The sequence below is a fragment of the Falco peregrinus genome, chromosome 2 (assembly GCF_023634155.1).
Source record: "Falco peregrinus isolate bFalPer1 chromosome 2, bFalPer1.pri, whole genome shotgun sequence".
NCBI lineage: Eukaryota > Metazoa > Chordata > Aves > Falconiformes > Falconidae > Falco > Falco peregrinus.
This window is the reverse complement of record NC_073722.1, coordinates 41,049,935-41,064,814: the sequence shown is the minus strand read 5'-3', so window position 1 is coordinate 41,064,814 and position 14,880 is coordinate 41,049,935. Positions and strand designations below refer to the sequence as shown.

Here is a 14,880-nt window from a genome sequence, read left to right as displayed (position 1 = left end):
TTTATGAGTCACTGCAAGTCACGCATCATGAATTACTCTCTTCTGTTACTGATCTGTTTTTACAGCCGTCTGAAGACACAGTCTGCTCTAAAACCCATTCAAACATGTTGCATTGACTTACAAGCTTTTATAGGCTTTTGTTTTCATTCTGCCTTTGCATTTGCTGGTTTTTGTTACCTCCCAGTGTCTGTCTTTCCTTCAGCAAGGTGGTGTCCTTGCCTTGCAAGCGACCATGAGTGTACACTGAATGTGTTCTGTTCCAAGCTTTGTGAAAACTCAGCTTTATTGCCGATTCCCTTTTAACTCACAGATGATGCTAATAACAGCAGGGACGGGAAGTCTTGCGTTCCATCAAGGCCTTCTGAACCTGGAGTTGAATGCAAAGTCTTCCAACTTTTCTTGCACCTAACATTGTCCAAGGCTGTGTTTTGAAACTGGCAGCTTTGTGAATGAAGGAATAAATTGACCATGAAAATATTGATAGCACAAGTTGCTTATGCCAGATTCCTGATTTGGTCCCATAAAACGTTTTAAATACGTATAGCTAACTGAAGGATGGAAGGATCTTATCCCCATTGCACAGGGAGAGGAAGACAGACCCCTCTGCCCTGGGACAGCAGCATTGCTGGGAGGTATCAGGAAATGCTGGATTGTAAGGAAGAAAATGCAAGTGGTACAGGGGGAGCAGTGAGTTCAGCACATCTGTGGGTTGCTTGCTTTGAGCCAGAGACAAGAGAAAGTTTCTCCAGTTGCCTTAAAAAAGAGATAGCAGGAATGTAACACAGCTCTCCTACTCTCTGCCAGATCCAATGTCTTTTTAATCTGCTTGCTCTCAACTTCTTTTAAAATGGAAGTTGCTGTTTGCTGGTGGTCTGCTTGTGTTAAGCAGCTATTCTGTCAGACTTCAGAGTAGACGTGATCTCCAGGACTCATTACTTTGAAGCTTCTGGTTCTATCACACTCAACTAAATCAGACTTTTTCTTCTCTGTGGAGGTAGAAATCAGCCTTGTGTGCCCATCTGATTGAAGTGCTGAGACTTGTCTAATTGAACAAGTGCTCGAGTCAACACTTGAGTAGGATGAAAAGCAGTGAGGAGATCACCCAGGGATTATGTCTGAGAAGCTACTTGGCACCAATACAGCAGATGGCTGGGTCGCATCCTGCCCAAGGCTGGGGAGAAAAGACATCGATAGGAAAAAAAATATTAATTTGGTTAAATATATTCAACTCTAAATCTAGAAGTGCCTCGGGTCTCTAATTTTGTACCTTATAGCATCAGCCCAGAAAATGGGATTAGTGAAAGGAGGGGTTGGTTCTTCAAACTCCTGCAAGGAGCCCACTGTGGCCTGAAAGCTGGTGTAGGTAAAAAATATTTTGGGAGACAGAACAGAGATGCAGAGAGTGGGAGTGACTTGGCTTGTCATGTAAAAGGCGGGATCCACTGGCAATGGTCTTTGACTTTGTGAGTGAACCATGAGCCCCTGCAGTGCGGCTATGCTGATGGAGTGAGGAATCCAAGACCAAGAGCTGGTGGGAAGGGAGGCTGCTCTGTGCAGAGGTGTGAGAACATCACTGCACAACACCTGAACCACAGGGACAAGCTTCAGCCTGTTTCCTTTAGGAGTGCACTTGCGCCCTACAGCCAAAGTCTATATCCAGAGAGGTTTAGGCTTGGGGAAGCTGGTGGCTGTGTCTCTGCTACATCACCATCAGGAGCGCTGGTGACTGCCGTGCGGCTTTCTGGCCCCTTCGCTTGGGGTAGGAATGAATGAACATACGCAGAACTGCTTTTTCAAATGCCCCAGCCACTTGTGTCTGGGTAAATACACACTCATAGCAGCCCAAAGCAAATATTGTACCTTCACTATGATAAAAATTATCCACTTCTAGCTGTGGACACTCCTAAACTTTACCTCAAACAGCAGTCCTCAGATCAAGCGAAGATGTGAAGTCAGAGTCTCCTTCTCATTTGTAATTGCTGCTGCTGGCCTGTAATCACCTGCTGCTGCCTCTGCCCAAAAGCACTTTTAACCCCAGAAGCTCCCACAGTTTTGCCTTCTGTATTTAAAAGTTATTTTCAGGTTTTTAAAGTGTGTCTCTGGCTTAAGCAGTAGTGAAAAGGTGCATTTTGCATATAGATAAAATGAAGTGGAATCACCTTGCTGACAGCAGCAAAAATACTGTTTTCCAAAGATGTTACTGAATTTTAACTCTTTGGTTTTAAAAGCTTTTTTGTTTGTTGTTTGCAGGGGGCACCACTGGAAGAACCTTTATGGGCTCCTAATGACGTGCAGGTGGACAATTTACTTATGAAAATGAAGGTAGGAAGAAGCTTTGTTAGTTATGGCATCTTGGCAACTGTCCTCTCAAAATAAAATCACACTGGCTGGTGGCTGGCCAGTCATCACTCCATTTTAGGGTTTAGTACACAACAATGGCAGTATGGAGTAGGACACGGCCAAGGCATTAACTTGTGTCAAAGTGTCCTTTTAAACACAGAGGGAAGGGAAATCTTATTTAAGAACTACCTGGGAACGTAACTCAGTGGAAAAAATCTGACTTCCTCCCTCAAAGGATAATAAGGTCTCTGTTGGTGCAGAGCTGGAAGGGGCATGACTTATTTGAGAGCGCTCAGCAACAGGGATTTTTTTGTTCTGCTGAAACGTAGTGGTTGAGTTGGAATTCAGGTTCTAACTTGCCATCTCAAAAAAAAAACCCCAACAACCAACAACCACCCAAAACTAAAAATATATTTTATTAGTTTATTTTCATCATCTTGAGGTTCTGTGGAAAGCTGGTCTATCTCCAAATGTGGCAAGAGAGTACTCAGTTCTTGATTAATGAAACAGAGGAAAATCCCTGATGTTAAAAACAGTAAACTAATGGACAAACTTGGAAAAGAAAATAGAAATGTGTGCAGAATTAGATGTATTTATAAGTAGTTTTTATGATACCTTAATATCTGGTTTCTGGTCTGCTGGTCATTTCTGCCACGGCAGTGGTGCTCGGAAGCAGGTTCAGGGTGGTGTAGTGGTCACTGCTGGTCTCTGCCTCCTCTTGCAGTAAGAAAGAGGGTCTTCACTGTAGTCACCATATAGACCAACTAAATGAGTTGGCCTTTCCCCTTCCAGTCAAAATACCTCAAAAAGTCATCTTGACTTCACTCAGGCAAGAGGACTGTGTGCATTTCCAGGCTTTGCTCTACATACTGATAAATTTCAATTTACAAGCTTGAAGAGGTGGTAGAGGTGTCTTTGAGTTCCCACCACAGTATCAAACCTCTGCAATCTGCAAATACCCCAAATACAGCAAAGATGGATGCTCTGCTCTGGAGCCTGGTGAGGTGCTTGGTGGAGCTGACATCACAGGCAGGATTTTGTTCTTGCATTTATTCTGACTGTAAATGTGTAAGAAAGTGTCGTGGGTGAACATGGGGTATGTTATGTCTGTTGTACTTTAACACAGGCTTTGCTTTATGTTGCAGTTGGGGTTTACACTTCTTACTAGCCTGGGTGGAATTAGTGGTTTGGTTGGCATTTAGTGTCAGTGGATAGTTTAGTGGCTGAGTTGTTGGAGGGAGAGGGAGAAATTCAAGCTGTAACAAGAGTAAATTCTTTTAATACAGGTCTACAGTTCTCAGATGTATTTGTACTTTTTGTTTGGCTTGTGATAAGATGCACTACTGTGGAATTTGCTTGGAGCAGGGATTTGCATGAATTATTGTTACTTAGAAAATGAACATCTGTGCAAGCCTTCTCCCTGTGCTCGGCAGTACCAGAGCACCCATTAGAAGGACCTGTGTGCTTGGATGCAGTGGTCAGCAAAAGCAAGTGCTTGGGGGAAGGAAAGATGGATTAATAGAAACAAAGCTGCTGAAATCACAGGGAAAACTCCTTCTGGGCTGTGGGACGGTGTCTGGATGCGTGTGTTTACTTTATATGCTGACCTCTTCCCTTCTCATCCCAGTGTGATTTTTTAAAAAGCAACATCCTTCTGCTAGGAAAAACTTGGGACAATTATGCTTGGCCTCTTGCAGAGTTCAGTTTTATATTTAGGAAGTACAATGCTGTGAATCACAGGAGCTGCTGACTGAAATAGTGTGGCCCAAAAATATGAAGAGGATGAGAGTAAACAATCATTACGGATGGTCTCTTGACTCTGCGCTTAAAGCATTTTGTTTGAAGGGTTTCACATTTTCACAGAGAGATCTTTTCTGTAAATCACTAATTAAGCAAATTAGCTACAGTTCATCAGTCTGTCTACAAAAAGCAAGAAGCTGACGTTTTGAAGAAACCTTCAAGCTGCAGGCTCAAATTAGCCAATATTTAAAATTACAATGTCTCATAGGAATAGGAGGAGCAATGGAAGAATCACTTGAAGTTTGGGTGACTTGAAACCAGGTTTCATGTCGAAAGGCAAGCTTTTTATTTTACTCAAAATTCTACATGGGTGCCAAACCTGTCATCCTCACTTAAAATTTAGCTAAACCTGGTGGTATTAAATCATTTGCTTGTAATTCTCTATTTTCATTTTGAAGACAAAAGGTTAAGGTAAACATGTTGGGATGTTCATGTAAAATACTTTGTGTAATGTACTTATTTTCTTAAAAATTGGCTTTGACAGTGGAAAACAAGGAGGAGAATTTCTTTGCTGAAATAAATCCCCATGACACAGAGCATCAGGTGCAGGTGTGAGCAATGAGACAGGTGGGGCATTAGTGGTTCCAGCATTCATGTGAATGGTCCTGAAATGCTCAGAAAGAGCACCAGTGTGTGTTGAAAGCAAGAGGAGCAACGTGTGTAATGTGCTGAAGACGTGGCATTGTGTTGAGCCGTCTGTACTTGAGTGTGCCATTGCCAGATATGCTGATTAATAACTGCCAGCTAATGCAGATGCTGTTCGGGTTGTGTGTGTGTCCTGGCACCAGCGGGTTTTTTGGGTGTGTTACAGTTGTGCATATGGTCGGGGGTAAGTACGGGTTTACATGAGCTAATCAAAAGAGCAGAAAACCATCCAGGCATGGAAGTGACAGTCATATCAATGCTGGTGCAGTGCTGAGCTGAGCCCCATGTTTTGTTGAGGGTGAGTAATAAAACCACATATCCTGTTTCAACAAAGTCCATGCAAAGCCCTTCGCTACCTTCACACCATCCATATCCTTCCCTGTGCCTTTTCCAGCTGTGTTGCCAACATCTTCTGGGAGATGGGAGCCAAGCCGATGTGCCCTGTGGATTTTCAGAAGTGATTGACATGTGTGGTTTTCTTCTCACTGGTTCCAGCAGTGCTGATTGCCAAGCTAATGTTTTTGGTGCTACCCACAATAACTGAAAGATCTTTACTGCGAGATAAGAGTCAGTAATCGTAGTTGGCTCTTTCCTCTGGTATGCGTTCCCGTATTAACTTGAAATTGAATTTTTTGTTTGAGTGCTGCTGCTGCTGCATGGCTTCATCCACTCCAGCTGTCCCCTCCAGCCTGGAGGCACCAGCTGCTGCAGTGGCTGGACCCTGCACCCTCTCCCTTAAGGACTGCTCTTCAGATAAGTGCCTTGGTGCCATAGCTTGATCTTCTCGCTGAGTACATGCAGTTGTGAGCAAACTGCAGGAGAACTGAAGAGGAGGGGATGGGTCAGGACCAGTCCTGAACTGGTTCACCCTGATGGCTTTTGCGTTGGAGGGTGACCAAGCCAAGAATTGCTTTTTCCCCCACTTTGAAGATCTGCTCCTGTAGTTTCAGAGGAAGCTCCCCCCAGCTGTAGTCCTTCCCAAGCCTTTAAAGATTGCTGTCAGATTTAGGCATTTGTTGATGTGCAGGCTGACCCTTGGAGTGCTTTTTGGGAACACAGAGGTTGCCCTGAGACCAGAAATCACAAATTACTGGTGCTCTTAAATCCCATAGGCACTTTTCCCCACCTCTTCCTATGAAGCTTCAAACTTCTACATGGAATTTGACATCACTGATGGTAGCTAGCTGACCTGGCCTGCTGCATGCTAATATTTTTTTGTATGAGCTGTTACATACATACAGACTGTCAGTACTAAGCATACACTCTGGTGTTCAGCTGTTGAACTGCTGACTGCAGGCTGGGGACGTGAAGGAGACAACTGCTTACAGAAACCACACCGGGCAGCGTGTTGGGACCTGCAACCCATACCTGGAGCTGCTGTGTATAAATAAACATATCCACCCTCCATCTTATTTCTGACAACTACCTCCCGGAGTAGTAATACATTTTTTTCCAGTAGCTTGTTCTCCAAGCAGGTTTCCTCATGCAGGTTTTTAGGAAGACCTCATTTTTATGTTAGTTCTGTGGAACTATCATTGCACAACATCGACTGCTCTTGCGTCCTTCTGAGACTTGTGATTTTTCTTGAAATTCAGTCCTGAAAAACTGATACCAGCAACTGATGTATCTGTCACCTGAATCATATAGGAAACTGCACAGAATTGGTGGTTGCCTCAAAAATATGTTGCCAGCCCTTGTTCTGCAGGGTGTAGCAACCACAGCTTCAGCTTTCAGCAGCTGTGGTCTGCAACCTGTGTTCAGGTTTTTTGTTGTGTGTGCTTGCTGAGTTTAAGGGCTTCCTCAACATCATGTCTCCACAGAGATCAAGCAGTGGTAATTACAGCGAAACACAGTTACTCTAAATACTAGTGCACATGAATCTATAGGAACATTTTTTTTCACGTTGATGGCTTCAGACACATCTCTGCTTTGATTATGTTTGGTCCCATGAAAGGGTTGAGTTGATCCGCACCATCCTTCAATAAAATAGATCCTTCAAATTGGGCAGATAACATATTAGGCAATTTAAATCTCTGCTTTTACAGCTCAAAATGGATCTTTTTCCTGAGCAAGTTTAGCTCCAGCCAAACCTGCATTGCTCTGGTTGATCCATATTGTGTAACAGATGTGAAGGCAAGGTCCACACTGCTGGAGAGTTTATCTACTCGTGGTCAGAACAATAAGAGATGACAAGTTGAGGAAGTGAAGACACAGAAGGGATAATGCTCAGGCTCCTTTGTCATTGCTAGGAGCCAGGAGGTGCCTCTGAAGGATGGAGTGGCATGGCATCACCTTTCTTTTCAATCAGTGGTGCCCTTTCCAGCTTTTTTAGGGTGTCCTTCATGCTGTTAGCTTTTCATCCTCCCATCCTCACCATTTTGGGAGAACGTGTTAACAGAGAAATCCCTGCTATCTGATGATAGAAAACAAACAGAGAAGAGCTGATGAAAGGTCTTCATCAACCCCAGCTTTAGATGGCAGTGGCTTCCTTGTAGCACAGGAGGTCCATCAGTGGCTGTGCAGAGGTATGCATAACCTTGGGTAGACCTGATGGCAGAAATGCCTGGTTAAGTAAGACAAGAGGACACCTAATCGGATGTTCTTTGGGTTTGTTGGTGCCAACTGCTTTAGTGACAATTTTTTCATAGAGGACACTGAAGCTGGAGGGGCAGATGAGAACATCTGGTCCCAGCTGATATAAAGCAAAAGCCATGTCATTATCAAGTTGCACCCAGTAGGTTTCTTGCCCCAGGACCTTACCATGTGCTATAAAGTACATCCTGCTTTCAGGAATACATTCAGTCAGCTGAATGCAGGTCAGCAATGGGATTAGACAGGTCGGTGATTACTAACCCCATTAACTTCTCATATCTCCTTTTCCAGAACTCAGTTCTCCTGATGTTATTTAAGTGTTTTGTAGTCCAAATCCTTGAAGTTCTCTGCTAAAAGCTGAAACAAATGTATCAATCCTATCAGGTCTCTCCAAGAGCTAAGCACTGAAATCCCCTGTCCTCGGGCTGGCACCATTACTGGTATTTTCCTCTCTCCCTTGACCAGTGACTTCTCCTGTAATACTGCAGTCTGAATCTTGTGGCCTATGCACTGATTAAAAAGAAAGAAAAAAAATGCTACAGGAATTTGGCAAGCAACGCATGGACCTCTCACAGTTCCAGTCAGAGGTTAGATGGATTTGTCATACTTACATTATACGCATGTATGATTGACTTGTGGTGAGTAACTGCTAGTGCTTGGTCAGGGACCTGTTCCCTTTTCACACAGAGTCATTCTGAGGGCAAGCAGATATTTGTTTTGGGGTTTTCTGTATGTGGATGTACATGGAGGGATAAGGCAGACTGGAAGAATTCATTCGTCTCTGGGAGGACAGAGTTTTTACAAGTACTGTGATGCTTTACTCGTGATGGTCTAAGGTGGGTACATTTTATGGGAAGTAATATCTGGTAGCAGGTAAACTGCTGCAGATGGGGAGAAGCAGACAAGCTTTTGATGCGTAAATCCTCCAGTCCTGAGACAAAATGCGTTATCGGTCTTACAAGCTCAGCCAGTTGCTCTGAGCTTCATCCAAATAGAGTAACACTTCAAGTGAGAGAGAGGACAGTTGGCACCTGCGGAGCTGAGGGATGTGCTCACTGGGGAAGGAGGTAAATTATTTCTTGAGGAATGTGGAAGGGTTATTTGAGGACCAAGGAAGAGGACAGTTTTGGAGGGAAATTAGCTTTTGGTTGACCATTGCTCAGTGGCAGGGAATTTAATTCTCAAACTTACTTTTGCAGTGTGTTTTATAGATTTCTATCAAGGTTGATGTGTTTTGCAAGTCATACTCCCTTTCTCTTGCATTCTCTGTGTTACTCAGGTGCTTCTGCCCAGTGTATCAGTGGGCTCTGGTGCACTACAGGAGGTGGGGGTGGGGGTGCACTGGGTGAAGCGTATGATGTTTGGGGAAACATATATTGTAATACATATGGTTTTGCTGCTGCAGAGAGCATTTGTGGGGATGGGGGCTGTGTGTGAGCAAACACTGCAGCTTGACCAGGTTCTGCTTCCATTTGATGTGATGCATGTGCCTTGATGAGCAATTCAGCAGGGTTGAAGAGCTTTTTGAATAGCTGGAGGGAGGGAAGAAGCTCTTTAAAGTTAAATACTTCAAATATAGATGGGGTTTATACAACAATAAAACTGCATTTTACTTCTGTGCTGCTGTTTCCCCACTGTGAGGTGCCTTGCTGGTACGGGATGCTGGCTTGACTGCACCTTGCTCAGCAGATGTTCTTGGCAACCTTGTCTTACCTTGGGCTGAGCTTTGAGGAAGCATAAAGTCAAATTGTGGTAGTTCTAAAGGAAGTTTGTAGGTTATCAGTTAAACTAGATGTGGTCCTTTAAAAAAAAGTTAAAAATTAAAAACCCCAACTGTTTATTTAATTTAATTTTAATTAAATGTGGGCTGCTTTCAGTACACAGGGGGTTGGAGAAGTCAACAAGATTGTGTGAACAAGACCATGCTGCTAAGGAAACCAGTGCCTTAGGTTTTGCAAAGAGCTTTGTATTTGAGACAAACTAATTTTGAGGATTAAATGCTGCTGTCCACCCCAAAACGACTGGATATTATGGGATCTAAACTGACATCTGAGCTTCCGAGGTACAGGTGTGACTGAGCAGGAAGGTGTCTGAAGCTGCAGTCCGTTTGGGTTTAGTTATCGCGTCTTACTGTGTGCAGTGTTCCTTCTTGCAGAGAAAAGTTGAGGGGACTTGAGAGCTCTGAAGGAGGAAAGGGAAATGACCCTAGAGATGGGGCCGCAGAAAGATGACTCATGAAAGTGTTGAACCTGGATTGGGTTGTTCTGTAGAGAAGTTGGTCAAGATGCACGTTGTGTTGGTGCATTTTAATCTGTGCAAGAAGACTTGGAGAGGTGCGTTCAGAGATGCACAGGGAGGAAGAAATGATAGGCGCTGAGCAGGCACTTGCCAGAATGCCCAACATCTCGATTTCTTTGTCCCAAAGATGAACTCTTTAAGTTATAGACATGGTAAGGTAGATGGTGGGACATCATGACCAAGAACAGTGTGAGCTTGAAAGGATCTGGAGGGAAGGAGTTAAATCTGAGAAAAAGCAAAGCATCTGGAAGGGCTGGAGCTCTGCCTCTCAGTGCTTCCCCAAAACAGGACATGCAAGTCAGGAACCCCAGGAGTGGCTCCTGCACCGGGGGTCCTTGTGGAGGTCTGCACTGGGACTGGTGGTGGCTGGGTGTTTTCTTCTGAGTCTGCATCTTTGAAGGAACGTGCAGCGGAGAGGACAGCAATTCTGCTTGTGTGCTCTCCTCCTATTGACAGACCAGGTGTCCCCTTAAAGACACCAGTTACAGTAAAAAAAACATTCTGAAACTCTAGTCGCAATGGATCAGTGCCTTCAGCTGCAGGGGCACTAACCGTGTGCATCAGGGCCACCTCACTGCCTTGTCACCACTTTTTAAAATAACTGCTGTTGAAGAAAAGCAGAGCCCTGGTCCTGCAGGTCCTGGGGTGAAGAATACCTTGACACCCATGCTGCTGGTACGGCTCTGCCTCCTTACAGAGCTGGCAGAGGCTCAGGTCTGCTGTCTGAAAGCTCAGGCACACGTTATGCATAACGAAGGTTTGTTTCCCCAAATGACCGGTTGCAGGCAACGAATTTTCTGCTCCTCAGCTCCCAGCCCAGCCCATTGGGTTGCAGTGAGGCAGCCCAGCTCCCGTTGTGCCTGGCTTGGCTCAGGTGCCGTTAGCAGCCTTGAAGTCACCCTCAACTGTTTTACGGTGGGGATGCTAACAGGTATCCACAGGCACAAAAGCAGACTGGGAAATCCAGTATGCCACTGGTTTTGACCTAGTTGCTTGATGGAAGATCAGCTTTGCTGGGGGATGCTGCCACCTTCTTTTGGTAGCTGCTTCCCCAGTTATGCTGTTTTGCTTCAGAGGTGAATCTGTTAAGTCCTTTCCCTGAGTGCCAGCCAGAGGCTCAATCAAAACCTATTTAATAGCTATTTCTTTATTTTTATGTGCTTTGAGTAGGGCCTGAAATGTATCATTTGGGAAGACGTTTCTGTGAGATGTTGGATGGCAACCCACTTTCTCCTTTGCGTTAACTGCTTTAAAACATCTACTCCCGGGTTCAATTTTATTTGAGCTTTAATAAAAAAAGATAGTATCTGCTGGACACTAGTTTTTTCATCCCTCAGGCAGGTGTTTAAGAGTTTTCATTGTTTTTAAAGTGGTTGTTTCTGTGCTTTTTGAATGGCTGTCAGCTTGCTGAAGATGATGATTAATCTTTATCAAGTGCTTAATTGAAAATGCTGTTTAAGTGATGTGATGCAGATGATCACCGGCGTGCTCAGGATCACCTTTGGTCCACATACTGTGCTGTGAGCATCGCTGCTTTATAATTTAATGAAAGCAGCCCTGTATTTTGAACATTAGCAGGGGAATAAGGCCTTCCTCAGTGGTTCATGTCTTGCTTGTAATTAAATGAATTTATTTTCTTGTGCAGCAATCATGATAATTTTAATAAACTTTTCCCAGTCACAGAAGGGAAGAAATATCATGAACCGATTTACTGCTTCTCTTCACCATCAGCCAGATTCTTCCTGTTAAAAGAAGTACCTTTTAAAATCTGCACTCTTTCAGCCTTGCTGATTGAATTTTTTCATCCATATATCTATTTTTATTAACAGATAGGGAAATAAACCAAGCACTTTTCCTTAGGCATCAGTACTTTCTGCACTCTGAGCTCATCCCAAGTGCAGAATATCTTCTGTGTAAGCTAAACAGAAAGCAAAAGTAACCAAGGCGAAAGCCTTCCTCCAGGATAGAAAGCAAACTGACTTCTGGAATACGGCAGTGTGGCCTTGGTGCTGCGTTGGAGTGAGAGCAGTGGGGCTAGCTCCATCTGGCTTTGACAGGTATCTGCAAAACCCAACATCAACATGAAATCCCCTTTGCTGTGATTCTGCTTTTCTTTCAAAAGTCAGAGCTGTTACAAAGAACTTGCTGAAGAGTTTGGATAGGTTTATGCCTAAATGTTGGTGATTATGATTTCTTTAAATCAGATTCTTTAAATCAGAATCTGAATGTTCTTTGAACTGTTCAGTCCTTAACTAACTGGGATTTTTAACAACTAAATGCTCCTTTCCATGTAACTGCCCTTTCCCCTGGTGAGAACAGAATAGATTTTTTAAATGTGCAGGGTGGATAACAGACTTAGCGCTAATTGTACATGTGAGGGTGACGGGGAGCTGTGGTCACTGGCCACAAGAAACAAGGGCACCAGCTGTGTCTGTCTTCAGGGTAGCAGCAGCATGCACAGCATGGGACAGGGTAGTAACTGGGGGCTGCAAGGCTCACAGCAAGATGACTTTCAGACCCTTACAGCTGTTGATTTGCCCTGGTCTTTATTCTTGAGAGCAAAAATATGGAAGAATTTTCCGTTATACATTTTTTTTAACATACATTTGGAGGGTTTTGTACCACAAGGTGATTTGTTTTCTTTCCCCAGCGATGCTTTAGCATCTGTATTTGGTAAATTATGCTACTTTTTAAGCATTTATATTGGTGACTTTTATTTTGCAACTGATCCAGTTTTGATGTGAAACCAGGTTTGGTGAAGAAGTCCAACTTCTGTTTCTGGGGGGGAGCAAAGTTATTTTTTCTTACCAGCCTACATGGCATTTATTCCAACTGGAGCACGAGGCAGCTGTGATACAGAAAAAAAGACTCTGTCTTCCACAAATTCTTCCCTGTGTGACATCAGTAGTTAAAGCTGGTTGAAGAAGTGGGCTTGAATCTCCTGCCCAAGGACTGCTGTACTATAAGCTAGAAATTGTTTGTGTTTAAAGATGCTGCTTCTATTTTGGTAGGAAAGTATGCATCGTCAAGAAGTGTTTCTTCCCACTACCTGCACACTTGTCCCAGTGTACAGTTTCCAGAGGGACATCTTAATGAAATAACCCACTGGGGGCACAAAGCAGCCACCCCTGATAGTGGGCCCAAGCTGGATGCTCCCCAAAAGCAATGAGCCCAGCTACCATGTAGCAGAGGTTGGGTACCATCGAGAGGTTAGTGACTGATTAGGTGGTGTTTGAAGAAAGTTGTTGACTGAGCAAAGTCTGGTGTATTACTGGATAGTAATTTTCATCTTGTACAGCAAAACATTGGATTCTGCATCTCATCAGCAAAAAATCCCAGGGATATTTTTGTTCAATTTAGATAGGCTGGGATGCAGTGAGGACCCACGATAGCAGGGGCAGAGGGCTGGCAGTTAATTAACCTGTTGGACACGTGAGGATGTGCAAGGGATGTCTGGATGCAGCTGGTATGACACACAGCTGATCTCCCAGCATCCAGGGATGTGCTCTTGAACCAGAGTGCAGAAGTTAGCAATGCAGTGAAGAGTGAAGCAACTTCTCCCCTGAAAAAATAATGTAATAGGAGAGGGGTTGTATGCAGGGACTGAAGAAACACATGTACAGATATGTTTCCATTGTTGTCATCACCTTCCTCACATGGATAAAGATGAATCAAGGGGGAGGGATGGAAAACTGGAGGAGTGGTTGGGGGACCTGTTTGGAAAGCCAAACTCTCTGCCAGCTGATGATCTTGGTGATCCTGTTCCTCTTATCTCAGCATCATACATGCTGTCCTTGTGAGTATTTCTAGAGGGATTTACAAAGCTGCTGAAGTGATTTAAGTGCTCAGAAATATTTGAATATCCCAGTAAGTATTTATCTGCAATTAAGGTCTTGTAAAAACATTGTGAAACATGAGCCGTCATCCCAGTCCTGCTTCCCTTTCTGTCAAACTGGCAAATACCAGCCTTTGATGGAGCCATCTCCTTTTTTGTTTGCACAGAGGACCCACAAAAGCATCTGGGACTGCGCATGGGCCATCACAGCCCCAAACAAGCAGCAGCAAGGCCCATTTCTGCAATTTTCAGGCTCACCAGTGCCTTTGTGAGATGGTACCAGCTTTGGTACTTCAAAGAAAGGTGTCAGAAATGCAGAAATGAGCAATTAAAGATTAATCTGCTTGTGGGGATGGGTATCTGCCTCCCCCTTCCTGATTGTGCTGTAAATTAGTGGTTGACTCGAGCCCTGTAGTGTAGCTATTTATACCTCGAAGGTTTTGAATTATAGCTCTGTAGATTATATCATTCCTTTGTTTAATCCTTTTTCCTTTCTTCTGTCATGGTTTTGACCTCAGTGATTTTCAAAGCAGTCAGATTCGCTTCCTATGGTTTTCTTGTGATGGTATTTATATTCAGGAAAGGGGAGGAGAATTTAGATGGCTTTTTCTGTACCATTTTATTTTATCTAATGCTCTCCCTTACTCACTTCCTCACTCGACAGCCCAGTCTTTTTTTTAGCCTTTTCAGAGGTTTTTATATCACAATCTTCATAGCCTTTCTAGGGCTTTTTATTTCATAGGACTTCAAAACGGTGTGTGCAGAGCTAGGGGACAGCCAGGATGAATATTGCACCTTATGAGCTTGAACGTTTCATGGAAAGCTTCAGAAAGGATTGCTGCTGCCATGCACCTGCCTGCCTGTTGGACCTATGCCTTTCCTTCATTCCCCCCCCCACCAAAGTACAAGCAATGCGAGGGAGGGTATTGTTACTATTGGATTTATTGGCTGTGATTTTGCAAATAAATGCTTTATAATCACTTCCTTGCTACTCCTTGCAGCCAAGAAAGGGAGACATGCAGCGAAGGAAGGGCAGGCTGCCTGCTTGTGCTCCAGCTTTCCCTTCGGATATGCATTTCCTATTTCCAAGACTGCTTTCTTTTAGATCTCTAATAACTGTTAGAGCATTTAGAATACATATTTTTTCATATATCTCTCTATAAGTTGCATTTTAAGCAAAAAACCCAAAGTTGGCCTCAGGCCAGTGACTGCAGTGATTCCTGGCTCTTTGCTCGGTCGCTGCAATTTGATGTTCCCATACTTCCTATCCAGGAGAAGCTGTCAGAAAAATAAAGGGCACAGGAGATGTGGACACACTGAAGTCAGTTGAGTATGTTTAAATGTTAGACCGTGCTGTACAAGGATGGGAA

At 43.8% G+C, this 14,880-nt stretch overlaps 1 protein-coding gene across 6 annotated transcripts in view; it reads left to right on the top strand.

Moving 5' to 3' along the window:
* The window catches only part of PTPRA (protein tyrosine phosphatase receptor type A), a 133,930-nt gene that overhangs the window by 58,074 nt on the left and 60,976 nt on the right, over positions 1 to 14,880 (top strand). For 3 of the 6 annotated variants that reach the window (XM_055794027.1, XM_055794030.1, XM_055794032.1), the window contains one exon: positions 2,251 to 2,322. The exons of 1 other annotated variant lie outside the window; for it this stretch is intronic. In XM_055794027.1, coding sequence (XP_055650002.1) covers positions 2,251 to 2,322 — 72 coding nt within the window. Of the gene's footprint in view, positions 1 to 2,250; positions 2,323 to 8,400; positions 8,445 to 14,880 lie in introns of those variants that run through there. 2 more of the 6 variants (XM_055794031.1, XM_055794028.1) reach the window with 2 other exon arrangements.